This window comes from Aulostomus chinensis, chromosome 2 (assembly GCF_037954235.1).
Source record: "Aulostomus chinensis isolate RoL2024-O1b breed Wild chromosome 2, RoL_Achi_v1.0, whole genome shotgun sequence".
In the NCBI taxonomy this organism is placed as follows: Eukaryota; Metazoa; Chordata; class Actinopteri; order Syngnathiformes; family Aulostomidae; genus Aulostomus; species Aulostomus chinensis.
This window is the reverse complement of record NC_141321.1, coordinates 4,003,195-4,026,773: the sequence shown is the minus strand read 5'-3', so window position 1 is coordinate 4,026,773 and position 23,579 is coordinate 4,003,195. Positions and strand designations below refer to the sequence as shown.

Genomic DNA, 23,579 nt, shown 5'->3' with positions numbered 1-23,579 from the left:
CATTAGTAAGTACTTAGAGGCAAAAGCACCATGGGTTGAAGTATCACTTTAATATTTATGATCTAAAATCTCCACAGTAGCTTTTTTCCAGGCCAGCTTTGACCTTGGTTTTAGATGGGTTCCTTTTTGACTCGGTTCATGGCTGTGTCTTTCTGCTCTCTGGGGTCACAAATAAGTGATGTGGGGGGGGGGGGGGTGAACTCAAGACATTTATTTGTAAGTAACTGAAAGACAAAATCCCTCATTTAACCAACTGTGAAAACAAGAATGGATACTCAATAAAAAGCTTTAATGGCAAATCAATTCGATGCTGGTGATGAGAACAACTTTCTAATTGTCTGGAATAAAGGAGTGAAAAAACAAACAGGTCAGCTTGGAACAGCCTCATCTGAAATCACACACACACACACACACACACACACACACACACACACACACACACACACACACACACACACACACGCGCGCTATACGACACTTGATGGCAGGAAAGTGCCAAAGACCTGAACAGCATCAAAGCATTGCGATTATGAATCAGTGCAAACAGCTGGACCTGCAAGTCACGTCCACAGGTAAAACAGCATGAAAAATAAACAGAATTTCGTTTCCATTCTCACAATAATTCTGTGCATGAGCAGAAAGTGGAGTCCCTGATGTCAGCACAGCAACACAAGATTCATGTCGAACTACCTTCAAATTCTTGCAGTTCAAACTATTTGTTAAGGATCCTAAGTGGATCAGTTCGAATTTGACATTCATGCTTTCTGAGCCTGAAATTCCCATGTAATCATGAAAAAGATATATATTTATTTAGCTTATTTTTGCAACAAATACAATACTGAGTTCTTCATTCCGTGAAGCAGAGCGCCGTTAAATGTTTTGACAGGGGTGAAAACATTCATTTTTCAGAATTTATATTAAAGCTGTTTAAAGTCATAAAAAAACCTTTTAATCTGCAGTGACACACAATTTTAGTTTGCAATGCATAAAACAATAAGTGACAAAATTCAATGGCAACACCTGTGGTACAAGGAGACTGTCCTTCAAGACGGAGTACTTCATACACGCATCCCAAAACAATGACCTTTACGTGTAAATTGACAGATGCCCTCTAGTGGCCAGGTCAAATACGATGGCACAAAGAAGGGAATCCGATGGCGTCCACACATAGTGACTAAAATCAGTGTAGGGACGAGGTTGATGGGGATCCTGGACGTGGCCAGAGGAGACTGTTGTTCAGGTCCTCATGTGGCCTTGATGGAAAAGATACCCAACAATAAGGTGATGGAGATAATGCTTGAAACAGTTCTGGAAGGCAAAGTATCTACCATGTATTTGTCCTGCCATCAGCAGGCTGCTAATTTTTTGGCTTCGGGGACTTGCTGGGTTCCCATTCAGCAGCAGAGCACAGGTGCGTGTCCTGCCCTCCCAATCCCTATTTCTACTTCTTATTTCTGCACTTTCAACCATCAAATCAAACAGGATCCAAAGCGGATCAGTTCGAATTTGACATTCACGCTTTCTGAAGCCTGAAATTCCTTATAAATGTATGTAATCATTGACTTCAAAATATGTTTATTTAGCTTAGCAGAATGTTGTTAAATGTTTTGACATTAACCTCTAACCCCACAGAAGAACCCCGCGCTTATCGGAAATGTGACGCAGCCACAGGGGCCAAACTTCAAACACTGGCACCTACACGGCCATCCAGGGGTCACGTGTAAGTGTGGAAACTGCAGGGCGGAACCTGGCCCTGACCCTCTTCTTGTCAAACTCATCCACCTCATGGATGAATTGAGTTTTCATTGTGCTTCCATGGTTCATGTTCCTATTCAATGTTGCTTGATAAAACTGACCATCACAACTTACAAATAAGAATCCAGCTCGTCAGAACCTAAATCCAGCGATCTGCTGCAGACAAGTCACTTCGCTGGCAGCTTTTCAAGAACTGGAATATCTAATTTTTTCCTGAAATACAAATATTGTGTATCCCTGAGTTATAGAGTTTGACTTCATTTGAGGTACAAATGAGAAGTTTGTGTCTGATGGAGGTGGAACCTACCGAACAGTCCTTTTCTGCTTGTTTTAGAAGTAAAAAAGGTAAAACGGCGACCGGTTTCCTTTGCATTTTAAATATTGTGGATGCCATTTTCCTGATTTTGGTCACTTTCCAATGAAGGACAGATCCACTTCACATTTATCTGGAATAAACAAATCCTTCACTTGTTCCATGAGGAATCACAGTTATTAGAACTCCTCCCTATGGGATCAGACCTTCATCCTGTCAAATGACGAACGAAAAGAAGAAGAAGAAAAAGGACCTTTTCTCACTTTCTTGGAGCGGTGTAAAGCAGAGCTCACGGATAAATCAGACGGACAGATAAATGAGCCACATTTGGCAGATATAAAGATTCACTGCATCGATGAACAGGATCTGTGTCATCATAAATCCAGAGCCAATCACGTTCCAGCATCCAACGTTTTATGCGGGTGATATGGAAACAACAACTGAGGAAGGACCTCTCTCTCATTGCTGACTGAAGCAGAAGATGTGCTGCGTCCACATGTTCAACTTCTCAATCACATTTTTCTATTCCTACACTGGAATTGTTTTGATGAGCTTGTCAGACTGCAACCTAAAACTGAGTTTCAACAGTGCAAAACGTGCATTCTACTCAAACCATAATCTATAGCAAGGCAAGGCAAATTGAATCCAATTAAATTCTAGTGTTACAGGGTGAAACTGAAAAACCCACCTGCATGACGGGCAATTAAAGCGGAAAGAGAGAAAGCGTCTTCTCTGAAATTTGGGTGAAGTGACTGAAGACATTGACACCCAGAGCCATCGCTTGTTGCTGCTGCGCTTCAAAACAATACTTCAGCTGCAGACGGCTCACCACAAACGACCAAAGAATCTTTTTATGGCACATAATTGAACCCCCGACCGATCAAAGGGACTGCTGCAGGACTTTCACAGGTTTTTCTTACTGAAGTCAAGAACTGCTGTGCTTGTAATAACTTTTTTAATCCCGTTATCTCAAGAGTTAATTACTGCTTTTTTCAAGATGTCTAGTTTCGTTGTCTCATAGTAAATTACGATATTACTGTGTAACAATACACACACACACACGTGTCAGCAATAAACACGCAATTACAAATCCTTGGTTCCCACAGTTCAATGATATTTCTTCTATAAACTCTGGCTCTGTGAGGTCAGCCTAGATGTGATGTTCTTGGTCAAACAAAGCAGTGAGTCAGTCGAGGCCAGGGTTGAGTAACTCAGCGTCAGGTGAAGGATGTCAACAGTGACTGTGGTCAGTTCATCCAGGCATAGGCGAACAGGCCGTTCTCCTTCCATAGCTGACACCGAGCAGCTGAGTAGTTCTGCACCACTGACAGACTGCTGGACAGGAGAGCAGTGGCTGCTGGGTAACTTGGCCACTCAGACTCCATCTTACCTGGAAGACAAAGGAAAGCTGCTTCCAGACCTGCACAAACCCGTATACATGGAGCCTTAAACAAACTTCTATGGGAACAGTTGTAAAAAAACCTTCTCACATGGAGGTTTCTGTCAGGACTCAAACTTCTGAATCAGTCACTTGGGAGAACAACGGACCAGTTTGGTTTTAACAGATGTGAATATGGACATTGTCTTCCTCCGTGGAGCTGCTCCGTCCATGAAGCGGGCGGAGCAGTCAGACCCAGAGGGCGGCTGCTCACATCTCAGTGTTTGGATAATCTGACCGCTTATTAGATGTGGAAGGCAGGGGTTCCCACATAGGGGGTTGTGAAAAAAGATTTGAAAAGACCCTGATTGGTTCCAAAGATTTAAAATATTACCATAAGTACTATGAAAATATTCTAGAGTGATTTATGCATTTGTGGTCAACATTTGTAGACTTCAACCACCTCCAGGGATAGTGGGGGTTGAGACAGAGGTGCTGGCACTTTTTCTGGGGGCAATGAGCTGAAAAGTTTGGGAAGTCCTGATCTAAAGTCATTTTCCCTCCAGAAATAAGAATTTAACTTACTGTAATAGCAGTCACTTTTTTGTTCATGTTTTCCTATTTGATTGCAAATGCAACAGATGCTGACACATGCTTAGAGGCAGGATAGCTCATTACCTGTTTTGGCAAAGTGGACAAGGTGTCGTGTGAAAAGATCCTGAAAGCTCTTGTCCGTATCAGATAGAGGTTTTCCCAAAACAAACTCCAGCCCTCCAAAGAAAGCCAAGGTGTCCAAGCAATGGAAGGAAAAGCGGCTGGGGTACGGCAGTAGGCTGCTGGTGGTGTTAACTGGTCCAGATGGTGTGTGCGTCACCACGTAGCGATACACAGGACTGTGCAGGGCCGCTGTGGACAGGAGAGGGTCACTGGATTTAGCCAAAATAAAATTCTGAACATGGAATTATTGTTACCTGACAAATATCTCGAGAATGTTTGCTCATAATCACTGTTGCAGCAATGTGAATGGCAGAACTACAAGAATCCTGTTTAAAAACTCAGAAAACAGGTCTGGCACAGAGGCACTCCCTGTTCCAACGGGTCTGTCACTGCGCTGTGCTAGGAAGGGAATATGTTTTGGTACAGAGTGGCTTAAGGCCTGTTTCCCTGCTCTGCTGGGGTTCCAAGCGTGCCAAGAGGAGACTAAAATGTGACGTAAACACATAGCGGGACGCTGATTTGGTAACTTACCCGCTTGCGTCGTCTTCCTCATAGCCTCGGCGGAATCCTGGTCGATCGCTTGGTAGAGTCTTTTTAAAAGGATGTTCTGTTTCACCGCTTGAGGCCTTGCCTGCCTGTCCTCCCTCACTTTTAGTTTAAGCAAAAACCCCAGACAGAGCGACAGGCATAACGCCGCCTCCATGTTGTCCTTCTTGTTGTGTCGCACGCAAATTACGCTGGGGAACTCGGCCGATGAGTCCACCCACGCTGACGTGGTACCCAGTGCTAGTGGAAACGCACCCGTGCAGAGCCGTACCGACCCAACCCCACCAGACCTGAGCCAAAGTGAGCCAGTGCAAACGCGCCCTTAGTGTCCTTGTCACAGTGTCACAGTATCACATTCTCATCAGAAAATATATCTGAGAGATACAGTGTAATGGGAAAATGTGCTTTTGGAAATACGCCACAATCCATTTTTCGGGCCAGATGAGCTGTAGGAGTCTTTCTGTCCTGTTAGGGAGCTCCAGGCCCCTGCAGGGCAGTCTACTGAGATTTGGCTTCACTGCAGCTTGTTCCTTTAATCTGTCTGACACAGTAGATGCAAGGTGACATTCATCAGCTTGCCCACAGGACAGAAATCTAGCAGAAGTGGGGGAGGTTATACTTCATGGGAAGGAAACAGTGAGTTTACCTGCAGCCCTCCAGGCCAGGTCATTGTTGGGACAGGTGACTCTAATGTCAGACACCATGGTGGTGTAGGCTCTCTCTGGGCAGCGGTCTGTGGTGGGACAGAGGGCGGAGGATGGATAAAGGCTCAGCGCCTCTCTGGAAAGATTCTCACCAAAAGACTGCAGTTTATCTGAGGAGAGCAGACAGATGATAGAGTATAACAGGACTGAAGTACTGACAGCAGTTAGTAACACAGGTTTTTCAGCCTTCTTAGTTTTCCAACTGAAGCCATTCAGCTCGAGCCAATAGCCTCCAAAGGTACAAAGGGAGATGGTAAAGCTTCATAAAATAAAGTTTGGCTGTTGAAGTCACCAAGTTTTGAAAACTAAAAATACGATTTTCATGAAGACATGAAAATCTGTTGATTATATGATTTCAGTATTTCTCAGAGTAATACATTATATGGACTAATCACAAATATTTTGAAAGGAGTTTATTGTTGCTTTGAGACTCGTGAGAACTGTCGGTTTGCATGACTAACAAGAGCCTCGATTATGGCAACAAGATAAAAAAAAAACGAATGATCCCAACTCCACTCATGGAAGTCGCCCTAAGGTCTGAAAACTAACAGCCATCTAAAGGATGAAGAAATAACACTCAAAGCCAATGTGAAACAAAATGGTTTCTAAATTATAGCTTTAAGGGGCTTTGCAACAAGACTCTTACAATTCTTATCACAACAAGTTTTTCATTTTAAAGTTAAGCTGGCATCATCAGGCCATTCATTGGCTTCACTTCTTTACTTTGACTTTATGGAATAACCCCATGTGTGAAATCGAGTGAGCGAACAACGTCGTCGTCCTGCAGTAGTCACCTGTCACGAACCACCTGTAGTCCCCCCACGTCCAGGTGGAGATGTTTTGTGCAGGAGGGCTGCGGAGGAAATGGAACACTAAGCAGTGTGGTCACATCAGCTGATGGTGATGAATGCGAACAAGGTGACCCCTCACCTGAAGTCTGCCTCCTGCTCTGTTGTCCCAATGACAAAAGGAACATCGTTATAAACTCCTTTCTTCTCCCACACCTCAAAGGGGGGGTCTTTCAGGATATACCCATCCACCACCGCAACCGGGCCGATGAAGCTTCCCCTGGTTGGCAAATCAGTCATATCATCAGCTGCCCAGGAGGGGTACTGCTGCCATGGGATGGCCTGGGAAAACACGGACGACCATGTAACTTGTGAACGCTATGGCATCAACATTAGGTGTTATTATTAGGTGCATATAGGTTTAAGATGACTCAAATATTCCATCTGTGCAAAATATACCCATAATCAGAATCAGAATCACTTCACTGGCCCAGTTAAGAGAAAAACACGGACTTTGCTACTGGGTTTGCATTGCTCATCGTACAGGGAAGCCATTCAGCTGGAGTCACTAACCTCCACAGCCACAAAGGGAGGTGGTTAAAGGGCACTTGCAAAGAATTGGATGCTTTGTACTGTTTTAAATTTGACTGCAAAATGTTCCACCTTCATCCACAGTCAAGCCAGTGGATACAGACTTCAGGTCGCACGAGTCGCAGAGTTCAAATCTTCACAGGAATTTCAGCTCTTCTCGTGTTTACTTTGGTTTGTATTGCAAGAGTGCGTGACGTCATCCAGTCGAGCAGAGGGAGGCTAAAATTCCTAAGAGTTGTGCCTAAATTATCCTCAGAGCTTCAAATTCCACTCTGGAAACAAAATTTGGGGCACAATAGTAGGGTAGTTTATTCCTATGATCTGTTTGTCTACACTGAGTGTCCCACATTTTGCTGGCTGCCCCTCCAGTTCTAAGGAGGGACCACCCTCAGCCTCGTTGACTACCATGTTCAAGGTGCACCAAGCCTTGTTGCATGGGTTCAGCACGATTTCATTTTTGTCTCAAATTGTGGGAATCTCCCCTTGATCCGCGAGCTGCCTGCCCCCTGAATACACGGTGATGAAGAAGTGCGGTCTCTGGAGACGACACAGGGCTCACAAACGGCAAACAAATACTGAGTGCGCAGGATGAGCAAAAAACATAACAAATCCTACAATATAGGAGACCAATTTATAATTTTCTTGGCAAGAAACCCCCTTCAAACCTTCTAACAATCCAAATCTTGCATGAAATTTAAGATTTATTCAACTTTTCCTTCCATTTGTACACATTAAACTCTTTCCAACTTCTGACACGACTTTTCAAAATTTTTTCAAAAAAAAGGGTTTCAGGCCTCACTCTTACTTTATTCAGACACTAGTAAAACATAGAGGCATTAAACATGCTTTCTCAATTAAAATCAGCCCTGCAGTCTGGTGTGGGGTTTTTAACCAAACCTTTGTTTGATAGCAATGTTTCAAACATGACTCACATTAGCGAGGAGAAGAGAAGAGAAGAGGTTGGGTTTGGCAAGGTCTTCAAGTCAAATGATATCTTTCTGGTAATTAGAGTGAGTAGGGGAAATCAAATTCATCATGCTTTATTTATGTTTGGAGGTTTTTCATCTTTATACATGATTTTTTGGGAAGTAATAAAACAGGAACACAGACATGACGTCTAACCTGCTCGGTGATCAACTGATTGCTAGGCTTTACATGATGACATTAAACTGCAGAACTGACAAACCTTGTTTATTATCTAATTTCATACAATCATATAAATCATTCTTACTTCATCCTGAGGGTGACGTAAGAGTATTGAATAAAGTCTCTTTCTAAAAGTAGTGAGTTTTTTTGAGTTCTGTGCCCCGCAGAGGACCTCGTATTTCATAAATCTTAATAGGATTTCAGACTGAAGCTGTGAAATACCTGTCTGTCCCCATTATGGCAGATTTCAGTTTTACAGTAAAAATTATTCCATTACTTTTCAGTGCAATGTCTTTAATGACTTCCTCAGTAAAATTATAGGAATTTGGGCGCTGTATTACTTGGATATGATAGCAATCCATCAAAATGAAGAGCACGCAGGTGTATAAAATGTCTCACGATGGCAAAGAACTACAACCTTATTTCTGCTACTCAAATATTAAAAGGGATGACTATGGTGCCCCACTTTTATTAGAATTTCAAAATGACATAAAATGACTGAACTATGTAGACAGAAATTAGCTCTTTGCTCCAATTTCTCCTTCTGGTAATCAGAGAAAACCAAGATGGCGTCGGTCTGCTACCTGCAGGACCTGTGTGACAGAGAGACGTCTGAGACAGGTGAGGTCTCTACAGCCTGTCGTACTCAGGAAAACCACGTTGTCAGATTCAGCCTGTTTCAGTGTGGAGTTGTACATGTATGAGCCGCTCATATCCACTGCTGCCTGGAAGAGATCCTTTGCGAGCGGTGACATCATCAGAGTCCACACTGAGGTCCCACCTTGTAGAGCAGAGAGGAAAACTTCAACTCCGTTCTGTTTCACTGTTCACGTCAAAATTAAATGTTTTTAAGTCCGTGCTGATGAGCGCTCACGTATGAGGCTGTAAAGTGTATATTAGAACTGACTGAAGCCCCAGGGTTTGAATCCATACATGCTTTAAAAGGTCTACATACAAAGACGTGGAATTTGAGGGAGGTCCAGACTCGCGTAAGGTTTGTTGGTGTGATCTGATCAAACGGGACAGCAGCTCATTTCCTCCACTTTTGCCAAAAATTGAAGCCGCAGTCCACAATACCAATGGGCATGGTTGTAAAATGTGTGATACCCATAGTTTACTGATACCTTGACTTTGACAGCAGTACCTGACTGGTACCTACAGTAAAATCTATTTCATCAAAATGGAAATTACATCACGTATTACATTACAAAACTTTGTATCCGGTCTTCAGCAACTTGGCATTTGAACAAACTCAAAAACAGTTTCATGACATGACAATGTCTTTCTACACTTTAGCTGATTCAAAATGTTTTTACCATATAAAAGAATACTCACAACTTTGAGATCTACCTCTCAGGTACTGAGCTTTCATGGTGAATGACAAGGCAACACTTGATACAGCCTAGCATTGAAGCTAACTGGTTGGTCACTGAAGCGTGTAGTTATTCAAACTGTTCTTGAAATGTAAAAGCTTAAACAACATTTAATGAGTAGCATTGGTATCATTTTACATTTTTAAATCACAATGCACATTTGCTTTTGGTCCATGGCCTTAGTTGGAATTGTTTTCTGCTTTTAGATGCTTTTAATTGTGCATATTAGAGATCAGCGCTGAACAATCCAGTCACACAGGGGCTGGGACGTGCAGATGACCTACTTATTTATACACCTGTGGACTTGCCTTTCCTCCGTGGCTGCAAAACTGCCTCAAGCTATGTAGGTTACAATGTGCCCAGCTCCATTTATTCTGTTTCAAAATGGATCAGGCTCAGGATCTTGGTTTACCCAAAATTAAGCTCCACCCCCACATGGCGGCACAATTATCAAGTAAAATATTTTGCACATATCAAATAGGAGACACTGTCAATATATCACTGATGTGTGTAAATTAAGACAACGACACCTTAGTGTATATATATATATATGATTCTAAAATCAAAATAATACCCAATTTTCAATTGCTATCTTACAGCAGTTGTTCTGCTCAACCCCAGTTCTTTTCATGTCGGTGAAAGACAAAGCTTTGCTCCACAGACAACTGCTCTTCATTGCGCTCCGCTAACTTGCAGTCAGCAGGTGTGTGAGGGTTTGAGCTCCCTCATGTAGCACAGAGGAGAGAAGAGTATCCATCTGCTCCTCTGGTGCATTTCCCAAAAAGTTGCAGTGTTATTTCAAAACCTATTCATAAATTTAAAAAAAAGCCCAATTAGCAATATGGATATATGAAACACAGTGTTATGTAAAGACTGAAGATATTTTATAACAGGCCAGAATATCAGTCACTTGAAATCAGCCAATTGTTTATTGTTTCAACACAAACACTTCCTGAATCTTTTATTTTCTCTATTTCACTGATTTTCAACCATTTCTTTCACTTGACACGGTCTCTTTATTTTCTTGTAGACCTGCCATTCCTTTGGAATCTGTTCTCCAGAACCCCCATCACTGTTTGGTGCTACTTGGGTCTACTCTGATTATCATAACTGTGGCATTTCCTCTACTCATACTTGTTTGAAAGTTAGGTGCTAAGGTTATGATCACAAACACAGCCCTGCCCAGCCTTGACTGAATGAGAAAGTTCGTGCTTCCATCACTCAATGTTTGCTGCACAACTGAATCCCTTGATTGGTTTTGCTGAAAATATCAAAGCCATCATGACAAAACTCACAGCTTTGGCAGCACTTTCCCTGGTTGTATTCATTGTTTTTATACCTGAACTCTGCCCAAAGATGGTGACTTTCCCGGGATCACCTCCAAATATGTGGATATTCCTCTGGACCCACTTCAGAGCTGCGATCTGATCCATGAAGCCATAGTTCCCTATGGAGGAAAAAAAAGCAGGGAGAGATTGAATAACTTTGATGTGGCCTTGTTTCCAGCGTCCCATTTTCTCTGTCAGAAACGAAACCAGCTCTTGTAGCGTTCTGGCAGCTTGAGCTAATTTTAACTTGTTTCAAGCAGAGGGAACATGGAAATGGGACACAAAATTAGACGATTCAAAATTAGACATGTGAGTGCAGAAGCATCTCCTCAAGATGAAAAGGGCTGGTGTCCTAACATCACAACATGCGAGGAGCTCTCACCTACGAGCACATTCCACATCGAGCTCACAGCGTGCCTGTTTGGGTTACGTAACACACACCAACCAGCTTCACTCAAAACAAAGCAATTTGACTTCTGCAGCATTTCAGATTGCAGCCTAAGAAATCAGCTCCATTTATCCATATCACATTAATAGGCATGAAATATTCACATCTTAATGGAAAGGTATAGTTTGCATCAGAATGGAAGCACAATGTAAACACTTTAAATATTCCAAGGCTCTCCCTAAGTGGTAAAAAGCTTTTAAGAAAATGTCCGTTATGACTTCTTTAATGCAACATAATGCACAGCAGTGACTGTACAGAAGCTCTGTCAAACCTCTGGATCAGGGGTTGGCAACCTTAAACACTCAAGCAGCCATTTGGACCCGGGAGCCACAAAACCCTTTTGACATCAAAAATGAAGATCGCACAGCATCTATCAGTTTTGTAATGAGATCAATGAACTGCTGTGGAGAAAATGAAATTTTATTTCCACATGCAACAAAAAGCTCTCTTCAGAAACTTCTCTTTCTTGGATTTATCCATGGTTGGGCGATCGGGGAATGAAAAGTTCAATACACTGCGTGCCGGCAGGTGTCGCAGATGTAACGAGTATTTAGAGCTTCAAGAAATTGAAAGCGTTTTATTTTGATTCTCCACGATCACCATAATCCTCAATTTAGAGTTACATTTAAAAAAAATGACGAATTAAAATCAAATTAATTTAAATCAAATACTCATTTACTTTCCAAAACCACAGAGAGCCACAACCGACGGATCAAAGAGCCACTGCGGCTCCGGAGCTGCGGGTTGCTGACCCCTGCTCCAGATCATCGCAGCTAACAGAAAGTTAAAAAGTCATTTATTTCCTGGATGCTTGAAAGGTCACCGCACAATGGTGATATAAAAGAGTGGCAACCAGAACCCTGCGGTGTTATTGCTGCTGTTCTTTCTCTTGCTTTTTTGTAACTTCACTTTCAACTCAGCACCTGCTGGAGTCTTGCTTGGCCTGGAATTGTGTCATACTTTCTTTGTGCAGACTGCACCTCCTCCATTCACTCCTCCGTATTCAAATGTAAACCAGACCCTACAGTGGCCTACAGACTGATTTATATGATTCTTCACAATTTGGCTTCTTGAGCTTGTCACAAAACCAAAATTGTAGACCGGCTAATTCTCAAACAGAAAAAGGAAAACTGTATGGACCCCAGCACGAATATTTACCGTAGCTATCTGGGCAACACAGTTGCCAAAGAGGAAATGATGATCCAGTCTGGCGGCTCAAGTACACCACGCACGCATGCAGGGGACAAGGCAGTTGCAGCGTTATCAATAAGTGAATCTCACATCTCTAATTCTAATTTCTGTATCAAAAACAATTAAGTTCACTAAAAGAATATATGAAAATACACAGTAGTACATATAAGAACATGAACTGACAGTGCTCCCCTACACACAGCAGCACGGGGTTAAAATCAAAAGAGGAATCAAACCTTTGCGCTGCTGGTCTTCCTGAAAATGTGTATCTGTGTGGCAAGATAAGTACGTAAAATGACAGGATATGCAAGTACTCCGCATCCACTTGCCTCAAACAACTCCTCAGAAAACATGGCTGGCACACAGCTGCACGCAATACAAATGGAACTGGTCCAGCAAGTAAAAAGAGAAAAAACAAAAAAGAGAGGGTCCCGTATTTTAAGTATTATATGCTTGAAACCCCTGAAAATAATGAGAAAAGTACTGAGGTGCATGATCTGGACTCACATGTTTAACGCACGTATGCAAACACGGAGCGTAAACAACAAGAGCTCTGAGTGTGTCGTCTGAACGTGGCCTCATGACTAGCAGTTGTCTAAGGCTGAAGAAACGTTCCCTCAGCGTAATGTAAGCAGGGTGGCGCCATCTGTTTTAAATGAAAGCTGTAAGCCTTTTCTTTTCCCTCTGATTTATTTCATCCATCTGAACCATTAAGAGCTGACAGGAGGTAGCCATGTAGTCCACAGTATCTTCCTGTATCCACTTCTGTTTAAAACCGGTGACACGACACTCACTGATTCCTTCCGATTACTAACACACTATCAATTACCGATTGGTCACTCCTCGTAACAATGGAGACATGATAAAGATTTTATCTGTTGATATTGGGGCCTGACTGATTCATCGGCCGGCCAATTTTATCCGCTGATTATAGACATTCGAGCATAATCAGTAATCGGTCAAAAGCTGGCCGATTGACGCCGATTTTAACACTTAAATGTCAGTAATAAAATGCCACTAATATGTTGTTGTTTTTTTCCCTTGGAAATTATGTCCTTGTGTATCCAGTAGAGGGCGCTCAGAGTCCACGCATGTCGCGCTCCACAGCAACCCCACAGAGTGAGAGTGAAAAACCAAGCAGTTTGCCTCAATGGTAAGTTTATAATAACTAGTTTGTGAAATTAAAGACAAAATAACTTGATAAGTTTCCCATGACGTACCTCATTGAGTGTGTCACGCTTCACTGATATTATCAGTCTGGCGTGACATGGTATGTTAGCAAGCCAAAGAAAGTTAGGCTAGCCTAGCTTAAATATTAGCTACCTTGCTAAAGTATTTCACCGAGTCAGTCACGGCACCATGAATGATGCAACGGTAGCGTTACAGTACTTCAAATAATGTTACGCTCACACAGGATACCAGACGAGATAAGACCGGAGCAAATTAGGATGACGCTTCGTCGCTGTGCAAAACCCGTCATGAGCTGCATTTATGTTCAGCAGCCAGGACTGTGCTGTTAACCAATGGCGTTTAGGAGGAAAAAGCATTTCAGGCCTAAGTTACAACTTCATGGAGGAAAGAGAATGTGAACGCAAGTTGAGAGGCGCATTCAAATGCTGTTTTAACAGAGACGTTCATGATGCTGACTAACATCATAAAACCATTGATTGTTAATGTTTACCGTGTTTAACCAGCTGTCTCTTCCCTGCAGATACTCACTTGCTGACCTCTAATTTAGACACTGCAATGTAAAGCAATAACAGCCCGACCATGAATTCTACTTCAGTAAATGTATTACTGTGTAAATGTCGACGCTGTCAGAGAGACTTCTTCATCTTAACTGAGATGATAGTGGGTGATGCCCTTCAATTTAAAACTTTAGAACAAGTGTTTGGAAATATATGTAAGTCATCAAAAGCAGGTATTTTGTCTTTTCTATGAAAAATGTAAGAAATTCAATAGGCTGAAAAATTGGTTATCAGAATTTTTCACTCCTAAAATTTAATATCGTCATCGCCCCCAAAAAACTTCATGTCAGTCGGGTCCTAATTGAACTTCAACTCTGTACCTCCTCTGCATCCTGTTGTGTGTTTGAAGGTCTGCAGGCCTGCCCAACGCTGCCTTGACAGCTGGCTGGCTTCAGGATTCAGTGTCATAACGAGCTGGATTCAGAAGAAGAAGAATATCACCGTGGAAAACCGTCCAACTCTCGACCAACTTGTTTTGAGAGGAGACAGCTTCACTAAATAATTACTAGAACAATTTTATTTGGAAGAATAAAAAAATAAACATGGCAAGATGGAAGGCTCCATGTCAGGGATGGCAAGCTCATTTGAAGTTAATGAAATCACAGCGACTCTCAGTTTGGTGGTCAGGTGATAAAGAAAGTAATGAAATCGCAGTTGTCACCAATGATCCATCATGTATAACCCACTTTACTGGTTCAAAAGGTTTGCAGTTTTGTCTGTCAAGGATGCACTCGATTGTTGATTGAGTTTCGTTTCTACTTTTAATGTGTATAAGAAGTGTGACTGGAAGCATAGCAGATGCATCAACTCCTGCGAACGCAGAGCCTAATGAAGGAAGGACAGAGACACACATATTAGGGTGTCAGCTTTCCTTTGTTAATAGCCATTTTCTGGCCATGATGATGCAAATATTGGCCAGGTTATGGTTGCGAGTGTGAAGTGAATGACAAACAGCTTTTCATCGTTCCAACACGTCAACAAAAGTTGAGACACTTGCATAAACTTTCAAGGCTTCATCTTTTTCGATTTCTGCAGGAAAGCTGGAAGTTATTAACCTGCTTGAACCCTGAAAAAATCAATTTTTCATAACTCGAAAATTTAAATTATTTTTCCTCTTTCTGTAACAAATATTTTTTTTTATTTGTAACCTCCAGCAGTTTACAGCCGACTTTGCTTCCATTTAAGGTTATTGACTGGACTCCAACTGCTTATATTTGAAAACAAACCGACTCTTCTCAAACTTTTGTGATGCATTTGTTTTCCTTCACCATCAGCAGCTTAAACTTTCTGTGGTGAAACCTTTACAAGAGCTTTGATATTTAAATTGTGAGTTCGTGATGTAGCACATAACACATCTGACCTTGAGAAATGACAATCTTTTAGATCCGCTTTTAAAAGAAGAAAATTACAGAGAAGCTTGCGACCAAACTGACGCATTTGACGCTTCAAAGATTTTTAAATATACAACTTTGACCATGACAGAAACAAACTAGTTGCAAACAAAATAATGCCACTCCATTTCTTCATGATATGCAACCGCACTGCTCAGAGGATCCAGTGATCAAACACATCATGAAGACCTTCTCTGGTGTTGTCTTAACCCTCACATCACCAAAACACATCGACTGACTCGTATTCAGCTTTCTCGAGCCGTTAATAGAGTCTAGCACTCAGCAAAAGGCACAACTATAAAATTCAGTTCAGACTGCAATAGTTGAAACCTTATCTATCCATAGAGTTGACAGGGATGGAAACAAATCAAAACTAGATGCATTCATTTCATGCACTTCAGCGCGGGTGACGCAACATGGCTGGTGGCCCTAGGACCCCACGTGTCTGTTCACGTGTTGATTGAACCTCCCATGCATCGGCATGCTGAGAGCTGGCGAGGAGGCAGACGCTTGGGTGAGACTGTACCGAGCTGTCACGTAATGCTCCAAAAGCAGTGAATATGCACAGTTGAATTTGACACTGAAAGAAACTGGCCTGCACTGACTGCAAATGATCACAAGATACAAAGAGAACCTTCCACCACAGCCCTGCTTGTGACTGCAAACCATGACATTACAGATGTTGCCACTTAAAATTTCCCTTCGCAGCCAAAAACCAGCCAGCTGCCAGCCAGACAAATAAAATGTTTCATCTCTGCAGATTTTAGCCAAATGCTCGTGGAGGATGTAATAAATATAAACTGACTCAAGAACAACAATGTCACAAAAGAATGAATAAATGAAAGAGAACATTTGATTTTTTTTGGAGTTGCCAGCCAATTTCTTTTCACCTGACAGAAAAGAGCTTGGCATGCAATGACCTAGCAGTCATCCAGCTGCCCACCTGCAGACATGGCCAACTGTGTCTTGTGTGGATGCCCAACCAAGCAAGAGGTACACTGGGGATTCAAACTGGTCACCCTTCAACTGTATCTTGCAATATTGCAATAGTAAAATTGCAGTAGGCTTTGTGATTTACACCTTGCTGGGGGTGGCAGTTTCATGAGTCCCTTCCCGTGAACATTGCAGTTCTTTTGGTACTTTTAAAGTTTTCTGAAGTTGAAATATTAAAAGCTGCTTCAGGAACATGCACTCTGCGTTTGACCAACCTGAGCTGTTGTTTGGAGACCCTTCTCTGAGCATCTCAAGTGCCAGGAAGCCAAAGGCATTTAGTCTGTAGTTGAAGCTGACATAAACCACCTTGGTGTCTGCAGCAAGCTTCTCCGTAGGTGAGTATCCTTGCTCTCCTCCACTGAGCATGTGCAGGTAGCCTCCATGGATCCACACCATGACTGGCAGCTTGGCATTGACTTGCAGTGTTGGCGTCCACACATTGATGTAGAGGCAGTCCTCCTGGCCCATCACCTTGCCTGTGCTAGACAACGGCCGCATCTGAGGACACATGCTGCCAAAGCGGCTTGCATCTTTGACACCTTGCTTGCACTCCAGTTCCGAAGGAGGGGCCCAGCGCAGGTTGCCAACTGGCGGACTTGCATAGCGCATGCCCTTAAAGGAGTAGGCTCCATTTTTCTGCAAGAAGAAAAAAAACGTGACGTTAGTTACACCTTTACTTCGATACAGATTTAAGGTCGGCTGTGCCACCTTCATGGGACGATGTATAAAGAGCATGATGCCGCTCAAAAATTTTGCGAATCAAACACACATTTTAAGCTATTTTTAGGGTCATAAGTGATGATGTGAGCATTTCTACAAATAAAATTTACAGACAGCACAGCCCATGAATACCCCAGTGTATTACAGGCATGGCGCATCGCCGGGCCTGACTTGACGCCCTGCCGGGCCAAGCGTTGTTTGTTTATTTATCTATTTTTGCAAAGTTTTTAGATTCCAGTAACACTGGGGTGTCAGAGGCAGGCAGCCTACATTTTTAGATTTGGAAAGCTCTACAGCAACACTGATCAACACATGAGCACAGCAGGTCTGAGTTCAGTTGTCCTTATTAATACCTACAAGCACCACCTCAAACCGCTGCCAACTATCACCCACTAACCTTACAAGCTGGTTACACAGAAAGAGGAAAAGTCAAACCACGCACATCAGTTTTTTCATACAAAAAAAATACCTGAAGGGACTGAGCCTTCCAGTAATGACGAAGGTGCTGAGGAATCCACAGCTCAGCCAAATACAGCCAGCTAGCGCGCCGTCCTCCAGAGCAGCCCAGCTTTGAGCAGAGGTCAACACTGATGCAGTACAACATTGGAGCAATACTGCTCATCTTGCTTTCATCTATCCAGTAAATATTTTTTTGACCCCGTGTGCTCATGAGGCAGAGGACCTACAATCTATCGGCCCCACCATCAGTCAGTTGCTGTGCTCCCATCAGAAAAAGACACTTACCTGCTGTAAGGCCGCAATTGGGCTGCCAGCCCCCCTAAAAGGAACAACTTTTCTGGGGCAAACAATGACAGCCCACTAAAACAGAACCACGGAGCAGGTAGGAACAGACAGAGTCCATACTGCTCTGCTTTCAGAGGACTTCAAAAAGGACCCTGGGAAATATGCAGGTGATACGAAGGTTTACGCTTCTCTTAGAGATGAAGGTTGCTACACTGCAAGAGTGAACTTCAAAATGATGCGAAGCCCTTTTTCTTCATCGCGTATTCATGGCTACTGACCACTGAGCAGTGTGGGTTCCGAATACTGCTCAAGGAAATTTGTCCTGGGAAACGGGGTTGAACCAGAAAATAGTTTGCAGTTCATATTGAAAACTGTCACTCATTGAGTCAAGAGATGAACAGCACCCTCTGTTGTCAACTTTCAGGTTGAAATGTCAACGGTCTGGAGCAAATCCAAACATTAATAATAACGAATTTTAACTCACATTAAAATGCAGTGAATGAGGTGAATTCACATAAAAAAAAAACGATGATTTCAGATGTACAAATACAACTTTCTACCAAATAGGTGAGATATCTGTGAGAGGCTCATATGGGATGAAATGGTCAAGTGCTAAATACAACAGAGCAAAGCAGCAAATCCTTGTTGCTATGAGGGTCAAAACTCTACAAAAATAAAAGTCAGCTCAGAATCAAAATGGAGCTTATCCTTGCAAGTGGAACTATGAGGGAGGAATGAATTACAGTATGTAGGAAAAAAGGTATGTTAAAATGATGTTGTGCCGACAGAGCTGATATAACGCCCTCCTCAATGCCCAATGTTGCTGCAGCAGCACTAAAATATCATTCTCTGTACAAAGTCTACATTGTTATCATTCCTGCAAAAGAGGCTCTTAAATCTTATCCTTGAACATATGACCACTTATAGAGAAGTGAAACCTCAAGCGGAATAAATGAGGAACTTAGAAACCATTCGAATGGATGCCAGAGATGTTTGTCTTTTGGCTGAGAGAACATACATGTCAGTAATCATGGTATCTAGTCTTGAATAGCATTTGGTCCGAAAGTGCATGCAGATGTCACATTCTTGTTGCATTTGTCATGATTATATTTCGGTAAGATGTATAAAACTGAAAGAATTAGTAAAACAGACCACAGAGTTCAAACCTAACAAGTTGGGACGATATTGTCGGCACTTTATCAGTATCAGCCGATATTGGCTTTAAAATTAAGTATTGGACATCAGCCATTCCAGCGATATCTGCCGATATAATTAACCGATAAAATAACAGGCTTTGCTTCCTTGATCAACCTCCTGAATTCAACATCATGTTTCCAGCATGAGGACGGTGCCCCGAAGCGCAGCGTGACAACATCACGTGTCGTCCTGCAGCAGAGGAGAGAGTGGAGCTAAAATGACAGCAGTGTGGAAGTTCTTTAAAGCGCCGGAAAAAGACGTCCAAACTGCTATTTGCAGTGACTGCTCAGCGTCATCCTCATGTGAGGAGGAGCCAATACAAGGTCTTTCAACACTACAACCTTAATTATACATCCATCTCAGGACGAGTTTATGACAATAAAGAAGGAAAATGAGAAACAACAGGTCACCGGTAGCAACAAAAAAACCCTCACCAGCAGTCTCTTCTCCAATCCTTGGATAAAGCCAAGAAATACAGATGCTACCTCCCAAGAGCAAAAAGCCTCCCTCAGAAACTGATGCAGTGTCTTGCTATGGACAACCAGCCAACTTCATCTGTTGGGACGTTGGATTCTGCAGATTTTTGGACTACACTGAGCCTAACTCCACGGCCCCCAGTCAGTGGGGTTTTTCTGATTTAGCCTCGCCTGAGAGGCAACTGGTCGTTTCTAGCACCATTGAGAAGCTCACTGCCGATGTCACATGGGTGAATTTTACCTCCAACATTTGGACATCAAGTATTAGCCCTGGTAACATGCTGAGACTTACGGCACAATGATGGACAAAAACTTGAAACTTAAAAAGGCTGTCCTTCATGCACAAGAGTGCCGACAACTGCTTTTGAAGGCATGCTCATGGAATGATTACTAATGTTTGATCGTTTCCAGCTTTGTCTTATGTCTGCATTTGCCAGCAGGCCAATATGTTGAAGTGTATGCAGAACAATGCTGTATGTTAATTCCACTACCGAAACTAGAAGATCTCTGCAATTATGTGTGGGGGAAAATGTATTGGTATTGGATATTGGCCAAAAATCCAATATCGTGCATCCCTTCTCACAGAGAAAGCAACTTTTGCTAAAGCATAAGGGCTACTCAGCCAATGATGGATGGTGCCACTGTCTATCACTGATGACTGATAGACACCCTTGTGTTTGTTTTCTTGATTAAGTTTATCATGAAACTTATTCTCAAATTTCCTTTCTCAGTAAATGGGGAGGGGGGGGGGGGTAATGGACCTACAGTCATTGGCTCAGTGATCATCCAAATCCACAAGCAAACCCCCCCAAAGGAATCCAAATCACAACCAGGACCCACCAACATCTGCATGGACATTCACTCCACCTCCACAACGCCTTTCAATTAACATTATTGTCACAGAGCACCAGCCTCAACATACAGGACACACAACAGAACAGGTGGTGGAAATTCTTCATGCACAGAACATTTCTGCTGTGCAGACCCACAAGCACTGCTGTAACCACGGAGAGAGCGAGACTATCTCTGACTGGCTTGTATTGTTTATGCAGCCTCTGTTTCCTTTCAGCAACTGACCAGTCAAGGTTTGGCTGAATATGCCTTTCGCTATCACCTTACATTAACTGTCTATTTGGGAGCTGTCCTGCTAGGAATTAACAAACAAAACAAATTAGCACGTGGCACTGTATCACATCACGTTACTGACTCGAGAATCTAGATATCTCCATCCGGCTAAACTCACATGTCTTCCTCTGTAGTCTCCACAGTCGGTGGTCACCTGGGCGAGGCCTGGCGGCAGCGTCTGAGCTATATAGCCCAGGTAGGTAGCAAGAACGAGCAGCGCGAACACCCCCAGGCAGATGAGGAAAATGCAGCGTCTGGAGAGCACCAGGAAGGGGCTGATGTATTGTCTGTGCCGGACATACTGCACCTCCTCCTCATCCTCCTCCTGCACCAGGTAGCGGTACTCTGTCCTCTCTGGGACCTCAAACGCATCCTCATTCATCTTCACTCTGGGAGGAGATACAGTTACCAGAGTCAGTAACAGTTTGGGGGAGATGCACTTGAGATCAGAGCTGATAAAACACATGAAGACTCAGACAGTGAATGGACTGAAAGCTTTGGTCCTCCACACTGACATATGTCAACAGCTGTGAGGATTTCCATTTTAAAGTTTGGTTCACATATTCATGTAAAGGTTGGTCTCTGTCTCCTGGGTGGTAAAACCCCGTCTGATTGTTGCAAACACCACATCTACCCTTGTTGTCCATGACTCTGCGTCTCTCATTTCTAGAAAATGAAAGTCACAGACATCACACAGACATGAATGCATCCATTATAAAGACTGTCATTTTTTCATGTGTCTTTCCTTATGACTATGAACACTGAAACCATTTCACATCTATAATTGACGTGGGTGGAAATATTTAAGCAGAAAATGTCTCATAAGCAAAAGGTGTTGCTCCATCTGGTATATGGCATTGGTTCAGTTTTCAAGCGCTCGCTGTGAGGTCTCTTCTAAAGCTGCTGCAGCCTCAGGAAGCAGCACGACACATGCACTCCAGCACCTAAAGCCGAGGCACGCAGCGGAGGGTTCTATCATTGTTTTGTTCGTTTGACCAAAAATGACACTTTTTAAACTTAAAAGTTTGAAAGTGTACTGTATCGTTTCCAGTTTCAAAATAAAATATATAAATGAGCTATACTTGGGGAAAGCTCTCTAAACGTGTTTGCAGTGGCGCGGTCTTCCATCTCACCTACAGGCGGGTTTTGGGCTCGTCAGATTGCACTTAAACCCTAAAGTAAAAAAAAAAAGGAATAAAGTTAAAACTTCTTTTGAGCCATTTATTTGTCATCTGTTGTTTGCTTTGGTGTAGGACAGAGAAAAATTGAGTAAGATCGGGAATCGGCTTTTTTGTTTAAAAAAAATCAGATTTTGTTTTTAGGCCATATGGACCAGCTCTATCTATGTTTACATGAGTGTTGCACCATATAAATATATGTACCTTTTTCTATACAAGAATTATTGCCATGGGTAAATATTGAGTATTGGCAGCATCCATTTTAAAAATTTTGGCTTAATGGACATCAGCAAACAAATCCAATTTTGCGATTTGCTGTAATGTATAACTTAAAAGGTGTACTGTTCAGGAACATCATCGACTTCTGACACAAAAAAATATTTTGTGGTGAGAAAATGTCTGATGAAGAGATTAAGTGGAACATTTTCATCATGATCATTAAAAGATTAATCAATATTAACAATTATCAGTAATTATTGATACAAAACACCTAATTATCACACGTTTCAGTTGTATCACCCATGCCTACATTCAATGAGTGACATTTTTTAAATTCTTTTCTTAAAGTTCACAAACCTGTTGACTCTATAGTTCAGTCACACATTACTTCCATTTAAAAAGAAGTAATTGTAAGTGAACAAAAGCAAAGCAAATAATAATTCTGTTGCAAATAAAAGGTTTAGCAAGTTTGTCTCATTTGTGATACTTTGAAATAGTTGTTATTTATGAGATGCAAAAAGAGAGGGGAACAAAGCTATCGCCACTGAGGGCCGCCGGGAACATTGGATAACACGTTCCACACTAAGATAATTGGACAACATCGTTAACTTATGAAATACGATGCATTATTATGCATTTCAACCATCCAGCATCCTCAAAGTATAACAGAAACATCCTGCTTTGGTGCACAGAGTCATCTTAGTCAAATTTCACACTGATATATTCAGCAGTCCAAGTAAGTATATTCTTCCAAAGTAGGATTGTGATTTGTGATATAAGAGTCCTGTAAGATTTTTAAGTGCAGAACATGTGTGGTTTAAGTGGGCTTACTTCTGCTTCTACTGAGGATGGTGCTTCAGGAAACCCCATTTTCTTCTTTAAAATCACAAAATACATATCACTGCGAACCTATATGTTTGTCATGTTTGGTTTAATTAAACAAAAAGTCAGCATAACGTAGGACTGTTTCGCCTTTCATTAGTTTTAACAGGATTTTGTCACTTCCTGTTTTATTTTGGTGACATCACGTAATCCCTTTGTGTGACGTTGTTATCGTTTCCCGCGATACTTGGGCAGAATCAAAACAAAATATAAACAACACTTTGAGGGCAACAGATGTGATGACTCTTTCAGTATAGTTACACGAGTAGGTTCAAAACGATAAACACGTCCGTTCAAACGCGCCAGCTGCCGTATTTAATCATCAAGAGCCAAATCCGTTGATAAAGGACATTAAAAATCACGGCAACGTTTTCCTCTGGAGTTCTCCGTGCGGGTGGACCATGTTTACGCTTTGTGCTTTTCTGGCACACTTCCTGCTGTAAACAAGGACTCCTCCATATCCCTTCCGCTTGCCACTACAACTCTTCACATGACGGTGGAGGCCACACAAAGTTTTATTACTTACCATGCCCCGTTAACGATAAGCTCCGCGACAGTAAATTCCTAAAAACAAAGTTGACGCATTAATGTCTCCGCTGGGCGGAGCGCTGTCGTCTCGGAGAGTTTG

General features: G+C 42.3%; 1 protein-coding gene across 2 annotated transcripts; it reads right to left on the bottom strand.

Annotated features, from left to right (window-relative positions):
• Positions 1–234: 234 nt before the first annotated feature.
• Positions 235–23,579, bottom strand: LOC147268831 (uncharacterized). Of its 2 annotated transcripts, XM_086223167.1 has the most exons (11): positions 23,478–23,575; positions 21,806–21,845; positions 20,791–21,061; positions 16,626–17,046; positions 10,651–10,758; positions 8,523–8,719; positions 6,344–6,543; positions 6,208–6,266; positions 5,356–5,523; positions 4,125–4,352; positions 235–3,458 (listed from the first exon to the last, which is right to left on the bottom strand). In XM_086223167.1, exons 3-11 carry the CDS (start codon positions 21,052–21,054, stop codon positions 3,316–3,318), a joined length of 1,788 nt encoding a protein of 595 aa, XP_086079293.1. In that variant the 5' UTR covers positions 21,055–21,061; positions 21,806–21,845; positions 23,478–23,575; the 3' UTR covers positions 235–3,315. The 2 variants fall into 2 exon arrangements, with proteins under 2 accessions (XP_086079293.1, XP_086079283.1); XM_086223157.1 differs by lacking the exon at positions 21,806–21,845 and having other exon boundaries at positions 23,478–23,579.